Source organism: Elephantulus edwardii, unplaced genomic scaffold (genome assembly GCF_000299155.1).
Source record: "Elephantulus edwardii isolate Elephantulus edwardi_28Jun2011 unplaced genomic scaffold, EleEdw1.0 scaffold00001, whole genome shotgun sequence".
Classification (NCBI taxonomy): domain Eukaryota; kingdom Metazoa; phylum Chordata; class Mammalia; order Macroscelidea; family Macroscelididae; genus Elephantulus; species Elephantulus edwardii.
Genome location: NW_006399751.1, coordinates 38,871,182 through 38,896,001, shown reverse-complemented (window position 1 = coordinate 38,896,001; position 24,820 = coordinate 38,871,182). Strand labels below are relative to the sequence as shown.

Here is a 24,820-nt window from a genome sequence, read left to right as displayed (position 1 = left end):
CTTTGAGCTGTGGTGCTGGAAAAGAGTATTGAATATACCATGGACTGCTAGGAGAACAAACGGGCTTGTCCTGGAGAGGGAGAAGCCAGGCTGCTCCTTGGAAGCAAGGATTCTGAAGCTTCATCTGACATACTTTGGACAAGATGTAACCAGTCCTTGGAGAGGGATGTCATGCTTGGGAGGGTGGAGGGACAGTGCAGCAGAGGACGACACTTGATGAGATGGATTGATTCGGTGACTGGGGTAATGGGGATGGGTGTGTCAGAGACAATAAGATTGGCACAGAATAGAGAAGGGTTTACAGCTGTTGTACAGCTGTTGTACACTATGACTCGCAGACGACTTGATGGCACATAACAACAATAATTCCCATTTTACTTTCAAAGGAAACAAAGACAGAGCAAGTAAGTGATTCTCTGAAAGTCATATGGCCAGTTACTGCGAAAATATTTCTAATCCCTGCTAGAGATGGTAGAATACTGCTTAGTTATCAGAGTCTTACTTATTCCAGGGACCCAGGAATAAACACAGAATAAATTTCAGAAAATCACTCATCAGTATCTAGAAAACATTTTCAGGGACTTAGGAATAAAATTGAACAATTAACTCCTAGAATTATAGGGGGAGTTCTTGTGATCTTGTGGGTTAAGAGTTGGTAGTTGAAATCCACCAGTTGCTCCATGAGAGTAAGATGAGGCAGCCTGCTTCCATAACTTCTTCTAGTCTTGAGAACCTCATGAAGCAGGTCTACTCCGATTTATAAGGCCTCTGTAACTTGTAATTGACTTGGAAGTTGAATTTGGTTTCGATTTTAGATTTTAAGACTTGGGTTGTGAAATTTAAAAATTCACACTAAGTGGGTTTTTATCTTGTACATTCTACATTCAAACACCATTTGTAGTGTAGGATTCCAAGGACATTCAAGGTCATGAAAAATGAAAGTTACATATTTTTGTGGTGATTTTATAGGTTTTCCACATTTCCATGATACTAGTATTTCCCCCTTTTGTAGCAAGCAGGAAAATATGGCCCTAGAAGTAAGCCTTAACTCCCTCTCCTAAAAGGCATAGATGATCTTTCTTCCCATCTGGCAGCTTCTAGCATAATATTTTTTATTCTTTACAAGGAGAGGACATCAGTGAGCTTCCTTTTTGGCTTTTGACCATAGTATGCCTTTTAAATCAAGTCAGCAGGGCAGGAGAAAGCAGTAACGCCAGGCTTCTAGAAACTACGTTGCCCAGCACTGTTCCAGTTATTACATTATCTGCCTGCATCACTGTTAGTGTATGAGCTGTACAAAGGTGGATTTCTAGAAACTGGGGGCTGCTTTCCATTCTCTTCTTGGCCCATCCTTAGCCAGCCATTGCTGCTGCTACAGCCAGCACCACAGCTCCTGCAGTAGGTCTCTTGAGCATCTCTTACTTTTTGCCCTGGTGCAGCTCTGATTCCATGGATCGAGGAGGCTGGCTGGGGCATACCTGGAAGTGTGTGGGAGTTAACACCACCTGGGAGAACCTCTGGCCAATGGGATGATAAGAACCTGATGGGCAATTTGAAATCTAGCATATACAACTTCTCAGAAGAATTCTCCAAGAATAAGCCTGACTGACCATGGCAATGGCCAGTTAGGAATGTGGCCTAGATAGGCTGTTTTCCCTTCTTCCTCAGCTCCTTACTCCTGGTTCCTATTGTCACTTCCAAATTGAAACTACCTGCATGCAAGCTTTTGTCTCTGGCTCTACTCTGGTGAGGTTATGGGAACCCAGTTCAGTTTTCATATTAAGCCAGTTAAAATTCTCCTAAAAAGGTAATCATCAGAATCTACTGAACAATAAAGAACCAAGAGGTAAACCTTGCCATGTTGTTGCAATTGTGTGCCCTCGAGTCTGAACCAACCCGCAGCCAACCCTCTCGAGGGTTTTAAGCAGCAGTAAATCACATGGAAGGAGACTGCCCATGTAGTAGATCCTCAATCCAAATGGAAGCCACTTCTTGATTCTTTTGGCATAGAAAGAAGATGGAGATTGCGGATGAAACCATAAAATTAAAAGGTATGGTTCAAGTCTTGCTACCATTTTTACTTTTTAAAGCTCAGCATGTGATCTATAAAATAAAGATTAATGGGATCCTACAATTTCTAAAATCTTCTCTGGTTCCACAGCTGGACATTTGTGGACTGAAATAATGTAGGATAGGAGAGCAGAGGATGGTAGCTAGTTTCCCCTTCATTAAGTCTAGGAATTGTTCTGACTAAAAATATGGCAATGCCATAATGCAATTGTAGATAGTCAAGTGAATTAGCCTCCTGAAGGTCTAGATTAGAGAATGAACAGTGATTCAGAAGCTCAAAAAAAAAAAAAACAATAACTCTGACAAACAGGGAACAAGCCAGCTTCTTTAGGAGTCAGCAAACATTAGCAGGGGCTGCAGCATTAAGATAAGAACAGAGTAATGAGAAAACGAGTTGCCACCAACTTCCTTGACTGTGTTGCAGCAGTCACTCAGTGAATCTGTCATGTCCCTAACAGGCCTTGATAAATGGACTCCAAGTGTTGAGATTTTCTCTTCTCCACTACTTACAAGTTACTTGGAAACTTGGCTCAGGGAAATTGTCCTACTCTGAGAAAAAATAGCACAAAATTCTGCAAGTAACTGGGACAGAACATGTAAACATTACAAGGATGATAGCATTCCATAAATCCAAAAGCAAAGAACATCAACCCAGAAAAAGGATGAAAATAGGGCATAAGGTTTGCAGATGTTGCCATTTATAAAACAACCCAACAAAAGGTTGAATTTTTTTGTATTGAGGGTAATCAGACACACATATAGAAATATCTAATGTAGCCTGAAAACTTTTTTAAAAAACAATGTGGTAACAATAATATCTCTCATGTGCTTTTGTGTTCTTCAGGAATTTTATCAAATGTTTTATGTAAATTCTTGCCAATCCCGATAATGCTGTAAATTAGCAATTATTATCTCCAGTTCACACTAAGGAAAAGAGGCTCAGAGACGTCTGGTAACACACAGGCAGTTAACAGCAAAGCTGAGATTATAACTTTTTACACACATTTTAAAAATTATTAAAACTTCTGCTTGTCAAAGTAACACATGCATACAGCAATAAACAAACAAAAACTGTACCAAAAGACACACAGCAGGACCTCACTGAGTTTCTCCATCTTTGCCGTCTTCCTGTTCTTTGACTATTTCCCAGTGCTTTCGTGGATTTTTTTTGCTTTGAGAATCATGTTTTTAATTTTTAAAAACTCTTTCTTCTTCTCTGGTTGTTCCTATTGTTGGTTTGTTGGTTTTTGTTGTTTTGGGTTTTTTTGTTTGTTTTGTGTGTGTGTGTGTGGTTTTTTTTAGCATACTGCTTTTATTTAATATCTTAGCCCTCTGAGAATACTAACAGTAGGGTTTCTTGGTTTTGTTCCCTCTGCTTTGAATTCTGTTTTTGTTTAGGTTCTCTGGTCTCTGTTTTCCATAATTTGATGGAAGTGTTTTGTGATTCTCAGTTGTCTGTCTTTCACAGGAAGACATTAAAAAACTAAGTAGAACTTTGGAGAGTGTGTGTGTGTGTGTGTGTGTGTGTGTGTGTGTGTGTGAGGTTACTAAATAACATACAAGAGATCCAGGTAAACTTGAATTCCAGATAATCAACATTTTTTTTCTTCTAGTAAAATGTCCCAAATATTGAAAAGACTATAGTTATACTACGGAGTTCTGATGGCCCTAGTAATAAGGAGTTGTGCTGCCAACCAAAAAGCATTAGTTTCTAATTCATCAGCTCCACAGCAAAAAGGTGGGCAGTCTCCTCCTATGTGATATATAGGCTCTGAAAACCTGCTGGAGGGTCCCTCCTGAGTAGCTTCTGACTTGATGGCATATAACACCACAACCACATAGTTACATAAGTCACATAGTTACACTAAGAAAATTATCTATTACATATCTGAAATTAAAATTTAACTGGACCTCCTGTGTTTGCTTGCTCAAATTGACAATCCTGGGTGTGTATAATTTACAGACTCCTAGCTTCTGGGTGACTTCCCACTTCAGAGCTCAGCATGGCCATTCTTGCCCAATGCGTCTCCTTGGTCCTTAGTCTACAGCCCTATACTTCATTTCTCCAGGGAATAAACTACTAGCTTCGGAAGAAGGTGGGAAGAGGAACTGCATGGCTGTGCTTGTGGGGACTTTTTACTGCTGTGTCAGCTGACTTCCTAGCTAGCTCCTGTCTTTGTCTAGCAATGTCACTTTGGCTTTTCTTCGCACCTTTATCTCTAAGACCCAAGCAAGTTCTGCGTGGCAAATGGTCCATGTCCCAGTGTCGCCCTCTGCTTGCCTTTGCTTTCTGTGTCTACTCTTCTAGCTCATTTACCCTTCCGTGGCCTGCCTTCCATTTTCCACCCGTGCTTTAATCTCTTATCAGTTGTTGTGTGTCCTCACTCTTTCTCTTTGCAAATGAATACTTTTTTTTTCCTTTAAAATTTGTTTAGTGTTGTTTCAATAGAGTTTCAGGAGAGATTAGACATAGACACTAAGCTCAATTTCTCAGGTTTAAGCAGATGCCAGAATGAGATATAAATCCTGGTCTGTAGAATTCCAAAGCAGATACTTCTTCTCTACTCTGAAGTAATCCAGTGAACGGAGTCCAAGAGTAAACACCTGTGGCTTAGACAACCCTTTATCTGCTCAGTATCCCCTGTTCTTGTCTTCTTAATAAAGAACTTTTGGTTTCACCTGGACACATGGCTATTCAGAATAGAGAATTACTTTTCCAACATTTCTCAAAGCTAGGAATGGCCATTTGACAAAACTCTAGAGGTCAATTAAATGTGTCATATGGAAGCAACTAGAATACTGTCTTCAAAAGTAGCTTACATTATCCTTTAGTCTCCTTTTTATTAGTCCTTTCTTCTTACAGCTGAGTGCAATGCAGACCTCATGGCTAGAGTGTGGACAGTTATTTTGGCCTAAGATGTGGAGGCCTTATGTTGAAGGTGGCACCACAGCAAGACAGAAGGATCCTGGGTCAATCATGGCTTAGTGAAGCCACTCTACCAGTCCTAGGTTGCTTTCTCTTCAGACTCTTATAAGAGATAGAACTGTAATGTGAGCTTTGGACTTTCTGTTGACTACAAGTGAATTTGTTATAACTGATACTGTGCCAACGTGTGGTAAAAGACTTCAGAGAGAATGACAAAAACTCCATTGAGAAGACAGGAGTAAAATCTTAAAAGATAGTTCAGAAAGATGAGGAAGTAGAGGGTAGGAATCAGGTAGGAACATAGGTATGACGTGGGACACATGGGCAAGACTGCATAGAGTGCTTTCAAACGGTTATGTGCAGCTGAGTACGGTTGAAGTAATCAAATCATGGGGGATAGAAGTAAGAGATAAGAATGAAGGGAGGGGGGAGGAAATGAGGACAGATTACAGAGGGTTCTGACAGCCAAACTAGGGTTAGAGCTTGCCTTGTTAGTACCAAAACCATTGAGGTATTTTGAGATGGAAGTTGGACACACAGGTCTAGAATGGGAAGGAGGGTGAGAGTGAAGAATCTAATAGTCCTTTACAGAGAGGTAATTAGTGAGGTTAGCAGAGTGAAGGAAATGAATTAGAGAATCAAAAACATGGACTCAAGGAGTCGGATCTGGGAGAAAGGGGAGAAGAATATACATTATCCAGAATTGGAGAGAGGAAGGTAACTAACTGGATGTTTCAGAAACAAAGAGAGTAGAAATGGGTGATGAAATTAATAGCTCAAAGAAGCTAGAACAAACTAGAAGTTAAGAAAAGACGTTGAATTTGGGAATAAGGCATTTTCTGGTGGCCTCTGGGAGTTCAATTTTGGTAGACTTAATAGGCTCTTCAAGGAGTTAGGGAAACAGAAGGTTTAACATATGCTATTTATCAAAAGGAATCCCTGGCTTACCAAAATGGTTTATGGGCTTGGTTGGTTGACCAAAATATCAGAGTCTCAAATCCACCCAGGTGTGCCTCAGAAGAAAGGCCTGGCAATCTATTTCCCAAAAACCAGCCATTGAAAAGCCTAAAGAGATCCACTCCAGCACACATGGGTTACCATGAGTCAGAATAAGCTCAATGACAACTTGTTCTTTTAATTTTATTTATTTAAAAGAGAAATGTAAGAAAAGAAAGGTAAACTGAGAAACAGTTAAAGAACTCCACAGAGTCAAGTGAAAGTTGGTTGTGTGTGTGTGTTTTTTTTAAGGAAAGAGATTGATTGATTGATTGATTGATTGATAAGAAAGTGGAGAACAGTACAGATTAGTAGGTGAAGAGATTGTGAGAGACAGTGCCTGATGGGGTCTCGGAGAGAACGGGCGGGATGGGATTTCTAGTTCAGATGGGGGCTGAACAATGGATAAAAATGTGAGACAGAATAACAACAACAACAACAACAACAACTAAAAAAAAAAGTGAGATAGTTATTCTGAAAATGGTGGAGAGCCAGGCATGAAGGTTTGGACATGACAGGCAACTTGCCAGCAACAACGATTGATCATCACATCACTATTAATGCCATGACATATCTGACTGGAAAGAAGAGTCAAAATAAAGAATCTTAGCTGGTCTCTAAGATGTTTATCACATACTGCAGAGTCAAGAGCCCCAAACAAGGCTTATAAAACAGAGGGAAGCTATAATTTGTGGTTTTAGCTTTGCATCTCCGGGATCACGGCTCCAGCTTTAAAGTGCGAGCAACATTAATTTAGATGGGGGGCGGGGAACAAAGTTTAGCTCATTTGCACATTGACATCAATGTTCAAGTAGCAAACAACTTCCCAAAGGAACCCAAAAATTAATTACAGGATGGAACTTTAGATACCCATTTGTCAAATAGATCAAATGCCAATACCTACTCAAAGTACAGCGTGAGATCTGTTGCCAATATTGACTGCTTCAAAAGCTGCATAAGGTCACTATATTCCTTGGAGGACAAATTAGCAAAGATGTTGTGACCCTGTAATGAGAAAGTAAAGAATCACAAAGGAGAACAGAAAGTCTGTGGTTGTTGATTATCTTTCCCTCCTTGTATCTAAACAAAGAGGGCTAGGGATATGATGTGCATCATTTTAAAAAGCCTAATGGAACCGTGTGAAGATACAGGAAAGCTTGAGAAGGCAAACATTCTTGCGAAGGCCTACCAAGGGAGGCGTTGTTTCTGGAAATGGTTTGACTAGTCCTAGTGTGGAAATGTTTATGCCAATGAGTCTACCTAACTGCCCATTTCCTGTGGAATTACTGAGCAGGGTAATTGGTAAAACATTTGGGGATCTTCTTGATCCTAAAATAAGTACTGGTTTTCTAGTAAAAATTAAAACTGATATTTTGGAAACACTTGCTAAGGGAACAAGTGACTGCAGGGAATGGAAAAAGCATTCCATTGGACCAGTGCATCTCAACAAGGGGTGAGTCTGCTATCCCACCCCCACGGACATTTAATAACATGAGAGATTTTGGGCTGTCACGGGGGAGGTTACTACAGCATCTTGTGGGTAGAGCCAGAGATATTGCTAGAGGACAGTTATGAGGACAGTTCCTCAGAACAAAAATTATTTGGTTCTAATGCCAACAATGCTGACGCTGAGAAACTTGTCTTGGAGAAGGACATCATGCTTGGGAGGATACAGGGTCAGCACAAGAGGGGAAGACCCTAGATGAGATGGTTTGACATGGTGACTGTGGCAATGGGGTCAGGTGTGTCAGAGATGGTGAGGTGGGCTCAGCATAGGGCAAGGTTCAGAGTCACTTTTCATCAGGTCACTATGAGTGATAGCTGACTCAATTGCCCATAAAAACAACAACAACAAGGCATGCTGTTATGTTATGGTAAAGGTATATTAAGATATACCTTCATTGAATTCAGTAGTAAGTGCTTATAGAATAGCTAAGATGGACAAGGCATGTTCTTAGCACCAAACCAAAACCACTGCCACCAAGTCATTTCTGACTCATGGAAACTCTGGAAGGCAGAGTGGAACTTCTCCATAGGATTTCGAAGGCTGTGATATTGATGGAAGGAGCCATAGTGGCATAGTAGTTAAAGAGTTTGGCTGGAAGTAGCTAAGAGAATACGCCATCCCCTTTTCCTTATGAATCAGGGTGAAGTCTCTCTCAGGGAGGAGAGATAGGGAATGGCAAGGGACACACTGACAAAGGAGATTAATCAGAACTGGCTTTGACAAGCACTGTGGCAATTGGACAATTAAAACAGACATTCGGGGTGGGGGGGAGAAGAAGAACGAACTGGGGAGGAAGGTAGAGAAAACAGTGCAACAATGAATGAATGAAAACCCAAAATCTCTGTAAATGTTCACTAAAACGAATAAAATTTAAAAAAAATTTTAAAAAAATAAAAAAAAAAAAAAGAGTTTGGCTGGTAATCAAAGGTCGACGTTAAACCCCCCCAGCCACTCTGAGGGAGCAAGAGGAGGTCATTTACGCCTGTAAAATGTACAGCCTTGGAAATGCTACATGTAATTCTACTCTGTATTAGGACAGGGTCACTGTGAGTCAAATTGACACACTGGCAGGAGGCTTAGTTTGATTTTGCTTTAGTCCATAGAAACAGATGCCTCGTCTTTCTTGCTTGGAGCAACGGTGGGGTCACGCAACCGACCTTTAAGTGGCAGCCAAGTGCACTAATGCCACCTTCCAGCTTCGCTGGCACAGTCAACGTTTAATTTATCCAGGAAAACTTGTAAATACACCTACCGCTCTAGGCCTTTGAAAAGCACACTTGGGTCATTATCTTCTCATTGGATGAGGCAACCCCACTTGCTTTGTAAGTCAGGACTGTGCATTTATCAGGTTTATTCAGCATAAATGACAAACTCATAAACATGCGTCTCAGGAACCAGACCAGTTTTAAACCTTGTGGTGAGAATCAGAAGATGATGAAGGGAGGGGGACACCATGACTTGCAGAGAGAAAACTTCTTTAAGGAGAGGCAAATTAATTCTTCCAGAGAACCAGAATATCAATTAGCAAATTAGCTTTTACCAGGCACCACATGAGTTAATTTATCTCTGGGTAAACCTGCCACTCCTTAAAGAGTAGAGTATATTGGTTCGACCTGGGACCAAGTCCAATATTAATAATAATTTTCAAATGAACTCTTTCAGCCCCTTAATACCACCATTAGGAAGAAGACAAATAACTAGAGGAATGCCTCACCGTAATTTTGATCAGGTTTCTCTGCATGGTTCTTACTGAATGGGTCAATCACAGGTCATTACGGTTGCAGAGCCTGGCTGGGAAGCAGTGGTCAGAAGCTGGGATCCAGCCCCACGCTCAGTGGCTCCCAGTGGAAGTAGAGCCACTGGGAGAGAGTTAAAGTAAAAACTAGTGATGAATAAGAGGAAAGCTGGCCTGAACTAGAGAGTTCTAAGTGAAGGAGGACGTTTGCCCACTTTTCAAGGACATACTTTGGGAACACTGGTGGTGCAAAAAATCTCTCAGCTCCTAAATGAAAGTCTGCAGGTTTGAATCCACCCAGCGTCTCCACAGGATCTGTTTTAGTACAGATTATAGGCAAGAAAACTCTATAAGGCAGTTCTACTGCATCACATTATGGCACCAATAGTTTCCGCTTACCCTCTCTGTGCCCTGCCTTCTCATTTAGAAAACATTTGCCTTTCTGATTGGGAGGGGACGTGGGTGAGGCACAGAGCAGGTGCTCCGTGTCTGACCCTGTTATTATTACTCTCTATTCTTCAGAGAGAACCTCAACATGGAGGGCAGCCAATCCATTTTATTTGTATGCATTAGTGAGGTCAGAAGTTTGACCATTCTCAAGTACACTAACAAATGATTTTCAGAGGAAATCTTATAACACTTATTATTACAAAGGTGGGGTTTTGGAGATGGAGTTGTCCACCCACCATTTAACATCTGAACTGCAGTGCCTCAGCTCTCTACTTCCCTCTCCAAGAGAACTGAGTGAAAACGGAATTTGTGGTGGAAAATTCCAGAGCCACAGATGCCAGGACGCTAATTTAGTGAGCATTGCTGAGAGGCTGCTTCTTGGCCTTCTACTCCCATCAGGAAGCAAATCACCTGCCTCGTCCTGGGTCTCTCCTGGTCTGCATTCAGGTTCCTGGGGTCGACTCCCCTTTATGGGGTTGAGGGCTTTCATGATATTGCAAAAGACGTACTTTCTCGAGATAGGCTGGGGGAACAAACCCCTTCATATTTAATGATGCTATTCCAGCGAAGCAGGGCCTTAATGATGATAATAATAATAATTAATGGCACAGTTAGAGAACTGACAAATAATGGGGAACAGATGATCCCTTCCTGGCCTCAAAAGGGGAAAAAAAGTCTGTACGCCTGCAGAAAATTAAACAGATCCTTTTCTGGCCGTTTTCAGCTCAGAGGGCTCAGCCAGAGTTAGTTAGGGGTTTCTGTTTTTCTCTGCGGAGAGCTAAAGTATAAAATCTTAACTACCTTCAACTCTTGCATTGCCACATGAAGAGAAACGAGGCATATGGCGTTAACCCAGGGTCTTAAGTTCAGTTACAGTTGCCACTTTCAAACTAGTCCCACCAGCGATTTTAAGTTCTTTTTAGTTTTTATAGGCTTCTTCATTGAGCTAATAAAGAACTTCTTTCTCAGTCTGTTTCTGCATCTACCGACTTTTAAAACAGCTTCGGGTTACACTTGCCACTTGCACTAAGTCACTTCCTTCAGGGGCATCCTGAGAAGATCACACTCCAGAGACAAGCTGTGGGTGGTCTACCGTGTAATGTGAATCTGGAAAGCTTTGTAACCCATTGGTGAAACTCAAATTAATCAACTCAGAAGGAATCTGATAAAGATCCCTGGACAGGCTCTGAAGAAAAAAGAAAAGAAAAGAAAAAGCTACCAACAGTAGGTTCGGCAGTCAAGCTTTAAAGCAAGGCAACCCATTGCTCTGTATCTACTTGTGACACTAAAGAGGAAGAGAGGTTGAACACAGAGTCAAGCGGAGAAGCAGAACATTAGGTCTGTACCTCACTCTGAAGGATCATTACTGCGTGGTTAAAATGGTGATGTTCCAGTGTAGCAGAGGTTCCGTAGAGCTGAGCCAGGGCAGAGCCGCTCCTGAGAGAGAAGGAAGGAGAGTGGGTATAGCATTTTGCCTACCAACCATCCCTCCACACCAACTCTCTGGATCAAACCACTTTTCATGCTTTTGACAAAGGACCAGGGACAGATAAGCTAGTTGCACCTATAATGAGTAGCCTGCAACACATAGGGACACTATGTACAGCAGCCCTAATCCCTGTTCTATCCCTTGCCAATCTCATTGTCTCAGACCCGTCTAACCCCATTACCGCAGTGACAGAATCAATCCATCTCAATGAGGGATTTCCTCTCCTGCGCGGTCCCTCCAGCCTCGCAAGCATGGAGGCCCTCTCCAAGGACTGGTCCAACATGTCCAAAGTATGTCAGATGAAGCTTCAGAATCCTTGCCTCCAAGGAGCAGCCTGGCTTCACCCTCTCCAGGATGAACTTGTTTGTTCTCCTAGCAGTTCAGGGTATAGTCAGTATTCTTCTCCATCACCAAAGCTCAAAGGCATCAACTCTCTTATCATTGTCCAGCTCTCTGAAGCATAGCAAGTAATGGTAAAAGACCATGGTCTGTATCAGGCACATCTTAGTCTCCAGACTGACATCATTGCTCCTCAGTACCTTGGAGAGGTCTCTGACAGCAGACTTTCCCCAGTGTAATTTGTCTTTTAATTTCCTGGCTGCTGGTACTGAGAGTGTTGATTGTAGAGCCAAGCAAACTCATGATGCTGCCAATCGGCCCAGTGGTGAGAATCCTTGTTTTCTTGATGTTGAGCTTCAATCCATATTGAAGGATTGACCTTCTGCAGCAAGTGCTTCAGGTCCTCCTCAGGTTCAGCAAGCAGAGCTGTGTCATCTGCATAGTGCAGATTGTTGATAAGTCTACCTCCAATCCTAATGCCACATTTCTCTTTGTAGAGCCCAGCCTCCCAGATAATTTGTTCTGCATATAGATTGAAAAGATACAGAGATAGGACACATCCTTGATGCACACCCTTCCCAATTTTGAACCATGCAGTGTTTCCTTACTCTGTTCTGACAACTGCTTCCTGGTCCAAGTATAAGTTTTGCATAAGTACAATTAAGTGTTCTGGGATTCCCATTCCTCTCGGAGCCAGCCAGAGTTTGTTGTGATCCACACAGTCAAATGCTTTTGTATAGTCAATGAAACACAGATAGACATTCCTGTCATACTCTCTGCTTTCAGCCAAGATCCACCTGACATTAATTATAGTATCCCTAGTGCCATGGCCTCTTCTAAATCTAGCCTGCATTTCTGGCAGTTCTCTGTTGATGTGCTGTTCTAGTCATTTTTGGATGATCTTCAGCAGAATCTTGCTTGCATGTGATATCAATGATATTGTCTGATAATTTACACACACACACACACACACACACACACACACACACTGGAATGAGAGGAGGCAGAGTCCAGAGAGCATAGTTTTGAATATATAGAATTGTCAAGGAGCCAGAAAGACCACAAGCCACCCCAGGCGATTTTCCCAATGTTTCTTGTAGGTAACATTAGCAAGAGTTAAGGGGGAAAAAAAGATTCTAATATAAGCTATAGCGCTCTGGTAGCTCAGTGATCAAGAGTACAACTACTAACCTAAAAATCAGTGGTTCAAAGCCACTAAGTGCCCTGAGGTAGAAAGATGTGACAGTCTGTTTCCATACAGATCACAATCAGAAAACCTATGGAGTATTTTACTCTGTCCTATAAGATTGCTACCAGTTGGAACTGACTTGATGGCAACGTTCACACTAATACTCAAAAGTCATTGCCATTGAGTTAGATTCACCTCATAGCTGACCCTCTAACAGGTTTTCAGAGGCTGTAAATTGCATGGGAGGAGATTGCCTATCTTTTTCCTGTGGCCGGTGAATTTGAATTGCCTGCCTTTGAGTTGGCAGTGAGCTCCTTATTCAGACTAAGAGAACAGCGTAAAACCACCCTGCCTGGAGGGGTTCCAAGGTTGTGTTCTCTATGGAAGCAGAAGGTCACATCACGGCTCTAAGGTGAAAGATGGACAGTGTCCTCCTATGTGAGCTACAGCCTCCTGAAAACCCACTGGACAGTCAGATACAAGTAGATTCTGACTCAGGGGCAATAAGTTTCCTTATTTTTAAATCTTATAAAGCATGTGCATGACTTTGCAGAGACTTTAATGTAAATTTATACACATTAGCAGCATAAGAGTAACCAAAACAACATTTTTCATTTCAGGAGCAAAACATGAACTAGAGTTTTAGAGACCATACGCTGACAGATTTTGGGGTCTGAGAGAGTACAAAGCTAGATTTGATTTGGCATTATGGTTTCTATATGCTGAAGCAAAATTACAGTTTCATAATCAAAGACATAGGCTTGGAAATGATACACATTTTCACAACATCGTGTTGCCCTTTCATTACACAATGAGGGTGAGAATTATACATTTATGAAATCTGGACCTTCATTTTCACCAGCATGGTTTCCATCTGTGAAAGAAGGCTTCCAGATTGAGTATAGAATTCTGCTGTGTTAACTGCTAACACAGGATCATTCCTACAAGTGGTGTGCTTAGATTCATCTCTGGTGAATTACTGGTAAGAAACTGAGCTGCAATCCCGAAGGCACGCGGTTCAAATCCACCACCTGCTCCATAGGAGAAAGAAGGGCCATCTCCTCCTGTGCGGTTGAATTGTCTCTGAAAACCTGCTGGATGGTCAGCTATGGGTCAGTTTCAACTCGATAGTACACAATATACACATGAATCTGGAAAACACAACCATTGATGTAAGGGAGGTCAAAATGCAAAACATTTTCTTTTTATTCTTGTCTTAACAGACCTCCCTGAAGTTAAGCCAACTAGGTTACTTTGTATTTTCAATATTCAGATGAGTGAGGAGTGTTTCCTCTTTTAACCAGAGAAGACCTGTGCTACACCCTTTCCCCTGTGTCCAGTCCATGGGGGTTTCCCAACTGCTGGTTTCATCTCAGGGTTTTTCCTAGTTGTGTAGTTAGTGTTTGTGAAAATGTAGCTGTGTGACACTCAAGGTATGAAGACCTCAGATCCCTTCTTCTCTTCCATGTTTCCATCTTAAGTCTCTCTATCCTTACACAATGCTGATTCAATCAGAAAAGCATGCTGATTTTACAGCAGAACTTGCTAATTGCAGATTTTGCAAGATAGCATTCAAAGCAGTGTTGTGAAAGTGTGGGAGGACAGTTGATCAATCAAATCTTTTATCAATCATTCATTAAACCAACAAGTACTGTTGACAGCTATACCTGAGGCATATGGAAGAAGAGATAAAAGATGTGACTCCTGTGCTCAGGGAGCTCATAGTCTAGTAGGGAGGATAACATAGCTATAAGGCCGAACATTAAGTAAAGGTAGAAGAAGAATTCAGTAGGCTGTTGAGGGCAGCTCCTGCTCTATGAACCTCTCCACTGATGAAATGAGGTTTGGTTTGGGTCTTCATTGCATGCTTCCCAGACAGAACCAAAGACCACTGAGGAGTTCCAGATGTGGACAGCAGCCTGGCTCTTGGTCATCCCAATGGAGCGTCTACTACCTCTATGATTGTGTTAGGATTTTCTCTGATTGGTCTTGCACTATCAATGCTCACCTTCTGCAGAACAGGTGCATTTCATCATGTGATATTAACTCTATGTTGAGTTTTCTGGAGAAAAATATAAGCAAGAAGAAGATTCCATTTCCACATAGTTCCTTATTTACGTGGTTAGAATTGGTCTCTGTCAGATATTCTAAGTCTGTAAAACCTCGTGGTGCTTTCTCTCTCAGGCTGAGGTGGCCAAAAGTGCCACCTATGTCTGCCTTTATGTACTGCTGAGCTCTAGGAAGTCTTCACAGACATGGTTGCTGTTGTTTTTAGGTGCTATCGAGTTGAATACAATTCATAGCAACCCTATGAACAAACGATCTGAACCATGTTCTATCCTGTGCCATCTTCACACTTCCTGAAACACAAGAGCCCACTACAGCAGTCACTGCGTCAATCCACCTGGCTGAGGGTCTTCCTCTCCTTTACCCACCCTCCACCCTTCCCAGAATCATTAGAACATAGCATAATTGGCAAAGAAAATTTATCAATAAGGATAATTTTTCCTCCCAAAAATATTCCACAAAATAAATGGCATTATGGACAGAAGTAAAGCGTTCCAGAGGAGCTCTGGTGGCATAGAGCACAGGGGATTGTGCTACTAACCCAGAGGCAGGGCTTCTCTGGAGGTTCAAATCCACCAGTAACTCCAAGGGAGAAAGACAGGCAACCTCCTCCCTCGGAAACTCATTAGAGTATAAAGCTATGAGGTGGTTCCTAGTCGAGGGCTAAAAGTTTCAAGTTTGGTTGGGGGATTTTGGTTTTTTGTTTTGTTGTTGTTGTTGGGGTGTGTGTGTGTGTGTGTGTGTGTGTGTGTGTGTGTGTGTTTTCCTTTAAAGTCAAATGAGTGATGAGTGCTGGGGCTGCTGCTTTTAAAAGTTAAACTTTTTCTTAGGGACATCACAAAGGTTCACATTATACTTTTACCTTGGCTTGTTTGGCCTGCTTCACCCAACAGACATGGCTTGGCCTACCTCGTCTGGCTCTATCTCCTGCAGTTCTCTTCTCACCTTGGCCAAGGTAGAGCCTCTCTTCTGCATCTAGTGGCAGACTGGTGGTGACTGGTGGGAGCTGTGTGATCGCACTGGGTGGCAGGAGACACCAAACCCTAATGATGCCCTTCCTGAGTGGTCCTCCACCTGCCACACTGGCCCTCCACTGTGGAGACTGGGATCATCTTGACATCACACTTTCTCACACTGTCAGAGGGTACAGCCCACGCCCCTAAAACGTCTACTGACTCCACTGTATTTCTTTACTGCTGGATTTCTTGGAAGTATTAATATGCAAACATGCCTTGTGGTGCTGCTGGAGGGGAGCATTAATACACATCATCATCCAATCCCATGGGATCTTAAAAACATTTTTAAAAACAAAGCACATAGCTTTCAGTTACTTTCCTTTTACTTTGTGTAAAAGTACATTCCAATTTCTCAAGCAAAAGTGTATTCTAATTTCTCATCTTAAAGTATAAAATCAATATGGACTTTAACACCATTTCATTTTAGCAGTCTGGGGTAAGCATATTCTTAATATAAGCAGCTTTGGTAAGTACACACTCTACAGCTGGGAAATTCTAATTTTATGTACAGTATGTGGAACAAGAAGGAGAGAGAAAAGAGAAAGAAAATGCATCCAAAGTTTACAAATACAAGTGCATTTATGGATATGATTACTTCTGATGCATACTATTGATTAGGCCATTCCAATGAACTAAAGTTTCTCATTTGGGCAAGCAGTACACTGAGTGGAAACGTATTAAGAGAAAAGTCAGAGTGGAAATTCTGTCCCTAAAGGCACTTGGAGTTTTGCACAGGCACCCAAGATCAGTGTGCAAAAGGAAATGTACCTTTTATAACTTCCCTAGATATGAATATTCTTTGAAAAAAGAGATTTAATGGCAGTGTGCAGCCATGGCTGAAAGGAAACTTTTAAAAGGAAAACTCTGAAAGGTAATTAGGAAATTGAGAATTGTTGGGAGGTGGCGAGGAATGGGATTAGGCTGTCACTGCAGATTAATGTGCCCTAGTATTTCACTTCTGGGACCTGGCTGAAAGCGACAAGATGGGTTTTCATTCCCAAGAAATGAGTATAAGAGATTATGCTAGAAATGAATACAAGAAGTCTCCTAGGAGAATATGCTACAAAGCTGTTTGGTGCTGATATTTAATCATCAGGGGCAGCTGTAATAGAGAAGGGGATGAGTGACGAATGTCGTCCCTGGAGAAAACAGGGGAGAGGTGTTAACAGAGTCCTTGCAAAGCACTGTGGAATAACTGCTCTCTCTGCCTGCTGATCAGTCATAGCATGCACTCCAATAGTTAAAAATTAAGAATAGAATATGAAAATGCAAAGGCTTACTTATTGGAAAGGCTAAGAGAATAAATCATATACGCTATAACCAAAGTCACAACATTTTATTGTAGAGGCATTTTGCACTCTATATAGTAATCTGTCCCTTGCTAAATGTCTCTTGTTTCTTTATTGCCTTATAGGTGTGTGTGTGGGGGGAATGTAGCATGTGCTTTTTCACATAATAATTGGTGCATTTAAATCCCATCTCCAGGCATCTAGAAGGCGTGGAATTAGACTGGGTCTGTCTGAAGGGAAGGGACTGTTTGTTGCACTATATTTATTTATACCATCATGCTCAGTATGGGGTCCTTACACACGGAAAACATTCTAATGTTGGTGAGTAATAAAGGAGATAAGACTGTAGATTTACTTTCAAGAATGCTTTGACCAATACCCCACTCACAGAATAAATTTAATTCTCATCAACAAAAGGAGATCTGGTGGTATACTGGTTAAATCCTTGATTACCAGCTGAGAAGTTGGTTGGAACTTGCCAGCCACTCCCTGGGAGAAAAATGTGGCAGTCTACTTCCAAAAATATTACAGCTTTGCAAACTTTATGGGGAAGTTCTACTCCATCCTACAGGGTCACCATGGGCCAAATCACCTTCACGGTGAATTTTTCTTTAAAATTCTGTAACAAGGTCTCAACAGTCATCACTGAAGGAAATTATTTTTTTTATTTTATTCTGGTTTTCCTACATAAAAAGTTTGCATACATTGCCCCTCACACTGGATCCCCCCAACTTCCCAACTCACCTCCCCTCCACCCATCAAACCATGCTACTCTTTGATTGATTCCCCCTACACTTCTAATCCTCAGACATGTTTTACTAGTTATCTATTTTTATAATAATGGTCTTATACCATATTTGTCCTTATGGAACTGAATTAGCTCATTCAGCATAATACTCTCTCTCCCAAGTTAGGTAGTAATTTACAAAATCATTGTTCCTGAATGCTGTGTAGTATTCCATCATGTGAATGTACCATAATTTCTCAGTCCATTTGATTGTAGTTGGACATTTGGGCTGTTTCCATGTTCTTGTGGTGATGAATAGTGCTGCTATGAACATTGGTATACAAATCTCTGTGCCTCTGTTCTCATTTTCTCGGGGTACATTCCAAGCAGTGGAATATCTGGGTCATATGAAATTGCTATGTGTAGCTTTTTTAGTAAATGTCAAACTGCCTTCTAGAGTGGTTGTGCCATTTTACAATCCTACCAACAGTGTATAAGGGTTCCTATCTCTTCACATCCTGCCCACCATTTATTACTTTCTGTCCTATTAAACTTTGCCACTGCTACTGGAGTGAGATGGTATCCCACTGTGGTTTTGATTTTTATTCCTCTTATTGCCAGTGATTTTGAGCATTTCCTGTGTCTGTTGGCCATCTGAATATCTTCCTCTATGAAAATTCTTTCCATGTCTTTTGCCCATTTTGCAATTGTGTGATCAATCACTGAAGGAAATCTTAACTGGGATCAGATACTAGGTGTCTTAAGTTCAAAGTGACACCATTAGGTAGGTGAAGGGCTGATGGACATTCCATGAGTTCGCAAATTGTGGTAAGATGTACACAAAGTTAATTGTCTTGAGGAAATAGATAATTCTTTTTTTTAAAGAGGCAGATTAGATCATGTGGCATGAGATTACAAAAGAGAAAAATTAATTCTAGTATAAAAAACTTTCTAGATTATCTACATAAGAGGTGTGAATTCCATGGATGGCACAAATGGCTTATTCTCAACGTGGCAATAATTAAGGATAGTTTGGGTAGAATGTTAAATGATCCAAGAAGTATCAAAAGAAGATGGAAGGAGTACACAGAGTCACTGTATCAGAAGGAATTGGCTGACACAGAGGAATTTCATGAAATAACATATGAGCAAGAGCCTTTGGTGATAAAGGTGGAAGTTCAAGTTGCTTTGAAGGAACTGGCAAAAAACAAGGCTCCAGGAATTGACAGCTACCTATTGATTTATTTCAACAAACAGACACTGCCCTGGATGTGCTCACTAAGTTGTGCCAAGAAATATAGAGGACAGCCAGCTGGCCAACTGACTGGAAAAGATCAATATTTGTTCCCATTCCAAAGAAAGGTGATCCAAAAGAGTGCGGAAATTATCAAACAATATCATTGATATCATATGCAAGCAAGATTCTGCTGAAAGTTATCCAAAGATGTTTGGAACAATATTTCAACAGAGAAGTGCCAGATGTGCAGGCTGGATTTAGAAGAGGTCGTGGCACTAGGGATATTATAGCTAAAGTTAGATGGATCTTGGCAGAAAGCAGAGAATACCAGAAGAATATCTATCTGTGCTTCATTGACTACACAAAGGCTTTTGACTGTGTGGATCACAACAAGCTATGACTGACTCTGAGAAGAATGGGAATCCCAGAACATTTGATTGTGCTAATGTGAAACTTATACTTGGACCAAGAGGCAGTTGTCAGAACAGAGCAAGGAGACACTAACTATGTGGTTCAAAATCAAGAAGGGAGTTCGTCGGGGATGTATTCTGTCTCCATACCTTTTCAATCTGTATGTAGAACAGATCATCTGAGACGCTGGACTATACAAAGAGGAATGTGGCATCAGGATTGGTGGAAGAATCATCAACAACCTGCGTTATGCAGATGACACAACCCTGCTCTCTGAAACTGAGGAGGACCTGTAGCGCTTGCTGCAAAAGATCAAGGACTACAGCCTCCTATATGGACTGAAGCTCAACATCAAGAAAACAAAGATTCTCACCACTGGGCCAATTGGCAGCATCGGTTTGGATGGTGAAGAGATTGAGATAGTTAAGTTTTAATTTACTTGGCTCCACAGTCAACACTCTTGGTAACAGCAGCCATGAAATCAAGAGATGAATTAATTGCATTGGGAAAGTCGGCTGTGAGGGACCTCTCAAGAGTACTGAAGAGCAACGATGTCAGACTGGAGACTAAGGATCCGGGCTATAGTCTTCGCAATTATGTGCTATGCATCAGAGAGGTGGACAGTGATAGAAAGGGTTGATAGAAAGAGAATTGATGCCTTTGAACTGTGGTGCTGGAGAAGAGTATTGAATATACCATGGACTGCTCAGAGAATAAACAGGCTTGTCCTGGAGAGGGTGAAGCTGGAAGGCTCTTTGGAGTCAAGGATTCTGAAACTTCGTCTGACATATTTTGGTCATGTTGCAAGGAGGGACTGGTCCTTGGAGAGGGACATCATGTTTGGGAGAGTGGAGGGACAGCGCAGGAGAGGAAGACCCTCGATGAGATGGATCAATTCTGTGAATGGAGAGGTGAGAATGTGTGTGTTTGAGATGGCTAGGTTGGCACAGGATAGAACAGCGTTTAGGGTTCTTGTACATAGGGTTGTTATGAGTTGCAAGCAACTTGATGGCACATAACAACAACAACAACAACAACAACAATCTAAAGGTTGGCTGTTCAATACCCTCACCTCCCAACAGTGTGATGAAAGAATGGATTGGTAATCGATGTCTAGAAAAACGAAAGCTAAGAAAACATTATTGAACAGTTGTACTCTGTAATACCCAGAGCTGCCATGAGTCATAATAGATTAAATGGCAAGAGTTTTTGGTCTTTTTCTTCTTTTTAATAGTTTTTTTAAAATTAATTTTAATGAAAGTTTATAGAGACTTTGGATTTCCATTCGTTAATTATTGCACACTTTCCTCCCTGTCCACCCCTCCCCCCAGTTTGCTTTTCTCTTTGAAAAGTAAAAAAAAAATTCTTTCATTGTTATAACACCTCCTCCATGCAGCTTTCATTCTGGACTCTTGTCATGACATTAATACCTAATCATATATCCCTTTTAAACAGTTCTCTCCTTCATCTGTTGCAATGCAGTATACATTAATTATCCCCTCTTTTCTTAATTTCCCCTCAACCTTGATGAGTTTAATCTTTTTAAAATATGTATCACAGCTGTCAACTTGTATAGTAAGTAACTCGTGATTTGGAAACTATTTCAGTTTGCGAGTGTTGCCATAACAAACAATACCAGAAGAATTTATTTTTTAATTAGTTAAAGGAGCAGAATATATTGTCTCACACTTCTGGAGACTCAGAGTCCAAATAATGACATTCATTGTAGATGAGAGTCCTTCCTTGTTGGATAACCTTGAGCTTGAAGACACATCCTCACATGATGTTTGTTTATCCTTCCGCTGTGTTGGTTTGTGCTTATTCTGCTCTTTTTATAAGACACCACTCAGAATGGCTTAGAACTTAAGACCCACTCTAATTCACAATGATTTAATTACTATTATGAAAGAGAACCTCTGCTTCAGTCACATTTACATGAATAGAAATTAGGATTTGAGTGTGAATTCTTAGAGGGCACAATTTAACCCATAACAATTTTTTTTAAAAAAAATTAAAGCAGTGGAAGATGTGATTGTTGTTGTTTCATCAAGTCAGAACTGAACCGAACCAAAGCTGATCCTCTAGTGGGTTTTCAGAGGCAGTAAACTACACAGAAGGAGATTGTGCATCTTTCTCTCAAGGAACAGGTGGTGGATTTGAACTGCATACCTTTGTGTTGACAGTGCAATTGCATACTACTAAGCTGTCAGAACTCCTATTAAAGTCTAATTCACTTCTATGATTTTCATGACTCTATGGCTTGAAATTCTCAATCTCAAGCTCTATTTTTTGTTTTCCAGAGCTCATGTATTTGGCAAGTCAGCTAATAAATCAGAAGTTCAGAAGTCTAAACTAAGTATTACAAATTACTGAGGAGAACATGGTGTAGTGTTCTACAGTCATTCTAAAGAATGAATATTTGCAACCCAACAGCCCAGGCCAAAATATCAGTGTTTCCATATTCTAAATATGGAAGTTATTCTAATTTAAGGAAGTTCCTTATCTTATTGTCTAGGATACTTCTTGTGAGAGGAGATAAAATTCCTACCCCACAGATATGTTGGGAAGGACTTGAAATATAACAAACAACAAAGAAATTGTTTTCTACATCCTCTCAGGGACTGTTAATTGCAAAGAATAGAAGTGAAGTAGAACAAGATTTATTGAATGTTACCAAGGATTCAGAAGAAGCCCAATTAATACAAGTATGGCCAAGGCCCTGAAAATAGAAGCAGAGATGTAGAAAGACCAGGATCAAGTCTGCACTTCCCTTGTCTTCCCCAAGGGTTTCTTTCCTTTCACCTCTTCTCTGAATAGCTGTATCATTCTTTTCTCCTTTCTGCAGACTTAAATGTATTGGTTTTCTCATCTACTTGGGATGTGACCATCATAGTATTCCTGAAAGCTAGCTTCTTCTCCTACATTTATGTGGATCTAATGCTAGGATCTCTATAGTAAGTGACTCAAATATCATAGTAATTCAACACCAAATCCCTGGGAGAGAAAATATCATTGGCTTGTCTTTGTTTAAGGGTTTACTTGGAGGGCCGTCTATTCATTGGTTCCAACTTGACAGTACATAACAACAGCCTGGTCTAAATAGGATCTCTGGTGGCCTAAAGGTAAGGAATTGTGATGCCAACTCAAAGGTATGGGGTTTATATCTATGAGCTGCTCCATGGGAGAAAGCTAGACAATCCCATCCCATCCCATGTAATTTGTAGTCTCTGAAAATCCCCAAAGGGTCAGCTATGAGTCAGTTCTGACTCCAAGGCTATGTAAACAACAACTTGGTCTAAATAGTTGAAGGGCCCTAGTAAACAGAGCTATTCTTTTCTGTGGGACAAGGAGGCTCTCTGTGGGAAAGGGCTATTGATACAAATACTGCAAATATCACTAGTAAACGAACCCTCAAAACTATTTTGTTTTAGAGACAAGGTACCACACCTATCCCTCTTTATGTATATATTGTAGATAGTAAGGGGGCCAGAGAGAGGTGCTGTAAGAAGACACACTGATAATTATGCAAAGGGAAGGAAGGAGGGAGGAAGGAAGGGATGGAGAGAGAGAAAAATTTTTTAACTAATTGGAATGCAAACAAGAATTCAAAACAGAGACTTGTCAGACCCTTTGATGAAGGCACACACAGATTACACTTCATAAGAGGCCTTTGGGACATCATTATCTTGTGGTACAGTGTCAACTTTTAAAAACTATGCTTTATAATAATCTAGAAAAGATTATGCTTGTTTAAGAAAGTGGGAAAGTTTATACTTATTGGAAAGTTTCCTCTGACTGGGATAAAGAAGAAGAGGCAGAGGTAAAAGTTTGAAGGGGAAGACAGATTGTAAGACTTCAAATGGAAGCTCTCTCAGGCAGCTGTAATAAGTGCCTGGAGATAAGCAGAGAACTATGGTTCAAAAACATGAATCTGGGCTCATCTGCAGAATGGGGGTAAGCCCTGAATGAAGGATCACGTAGAGTAGGAGAACATAGGAGAGAACACACCCAGTGAAGGCTGGACAGGGGACAGAGGTCTTGAAGTCATCTGAAATGGGAGGGTTATAAAGGTGGAATGAATCCTTCCTCAGAGGCACAAGGGAAGCGAGAGCTTCAGGAAGGAGGGAGTGGTAAAGTACATCTCCAGCCCAAAGACACCGAGAAAGAAGGGCAATAAAGAGTCCAAGAGCTTGGGGAAAAGGAACTGTTCGTGGCCTTGGTGAGTGTAATTTCCCCGGTAAGGTAGAACTGGAAGCCAGAGAAGAGAAAATGGATTGGGGGGAGTGAAGACAACATAGACAACTGTCCATAGACAACTGTCCAAATAAGCTTGTCTGGACAAAAGGACAGAAGTAGGGCAGTAGCTAGAGGGAAAAGTGGAGGTTAAGACATTTTTCTTTTCTTCTCAGGATGAAGGAGAATTGTTTATCTTAATAGGATGCAAAAAGCCAGGGGGAGGTTGATAACAGTGGATAGAGAGGAAGATTGATGGATCAAGATCTCTGAGGAGGTAGCAGGGAAGGGGACCAAGTGGAGGTGGAGGGCTTTGCCTCAGATGAGAGGAAGGACAGTTCTTTCAGTGAGATAGGAGACAAGGAGGGAAGGATGGGAATAGATAGATAAGTTTGCAGATGGTAGGAGAGGAAATTGAGGGAGTTCTCGATTGATGGCCTCAATTTTCTCCATGAAGCAGGAGGCAAGGTTATCTGCTGAGTGATGTGAGGGAGGTGGTAGAGGAGGAAGTGGTATAGGAAGAGAGAACATTTGAGATTGAGATATATATAACTGCTAAGAGCAATGTGAGATGCAAGCCAGCTGGGGACACAGAACGATTGCAGGGGAGGTCTGAGTACCAGTTGAGTTGGAAAAATGAAAGTTTGGTACATCTCAAACTCACAATTGTGACAACTTCTTCCGAAGTATTTGAAAGTTTAGGTAACACAGTGAGGAACTGAATTATTAAATTGAACCAGGACTAATTCTGTGGAGTACTGTTATAGAAAATTAGGAATGTCAAGAAAAATGGGGGTATTGATGGAAGTTGAGTTGAAGCAATGCACTTTGGAATACAGGCTTGATAGAGAAGAATGTTGCCATGTGCTGTTGCCAACCTGGAACCAGCCCAACAGTCAAAGTTCATCTGCAAGACCTAGAACAACTGCAAAGGTCCATGATTTGGTGGTTTCAATGGGTAGATATTTTGGGGCACGAAAAGAGTGGTGAATTGAATCTTTTATCACCAAATGGGATGAGTTCCAGATTATAGAGGTAGACCTAATCTAAGGGCTTTGAGGTAGGTTAGCTAGAAGTTGATTCTACCACTTTACTAGGATCTTCCCTAATCACTCTAACCCCAAACTTTATAATCTCTG

At 41.1% G+C, this 24,820-nt stretch overlaps 1 protein-coding gene across 1 annotated transcript in view; it reads right to left on the bottom strand.

The window, feature by feature from the left end:
- The window catches only part of PDE11A (phosphodiesterase 11A), a 565,819-nt gene that overhangs the window by 79,560 nt on the left and 461,439 nt on the right, over window positions 1-24,820 (bottom strand). Inside the window, exons 14-15 of the mRNA XM_006878796.1 lie at window positions 11,031-11,121; window positions 6,897-6,997 (exon numbers count right to left, since the gene is read on the bottom strand). Of these exons, the coding sequence (XP_006878858.1) occupies window positions 6,897-6,997; window positions 11,031-11,121 (192 nt within the window). The remainder of the gene's footprint in view (window positions 1-6,896; window positions 6,998-11,030; window positions 11,122-24,820) is intronic.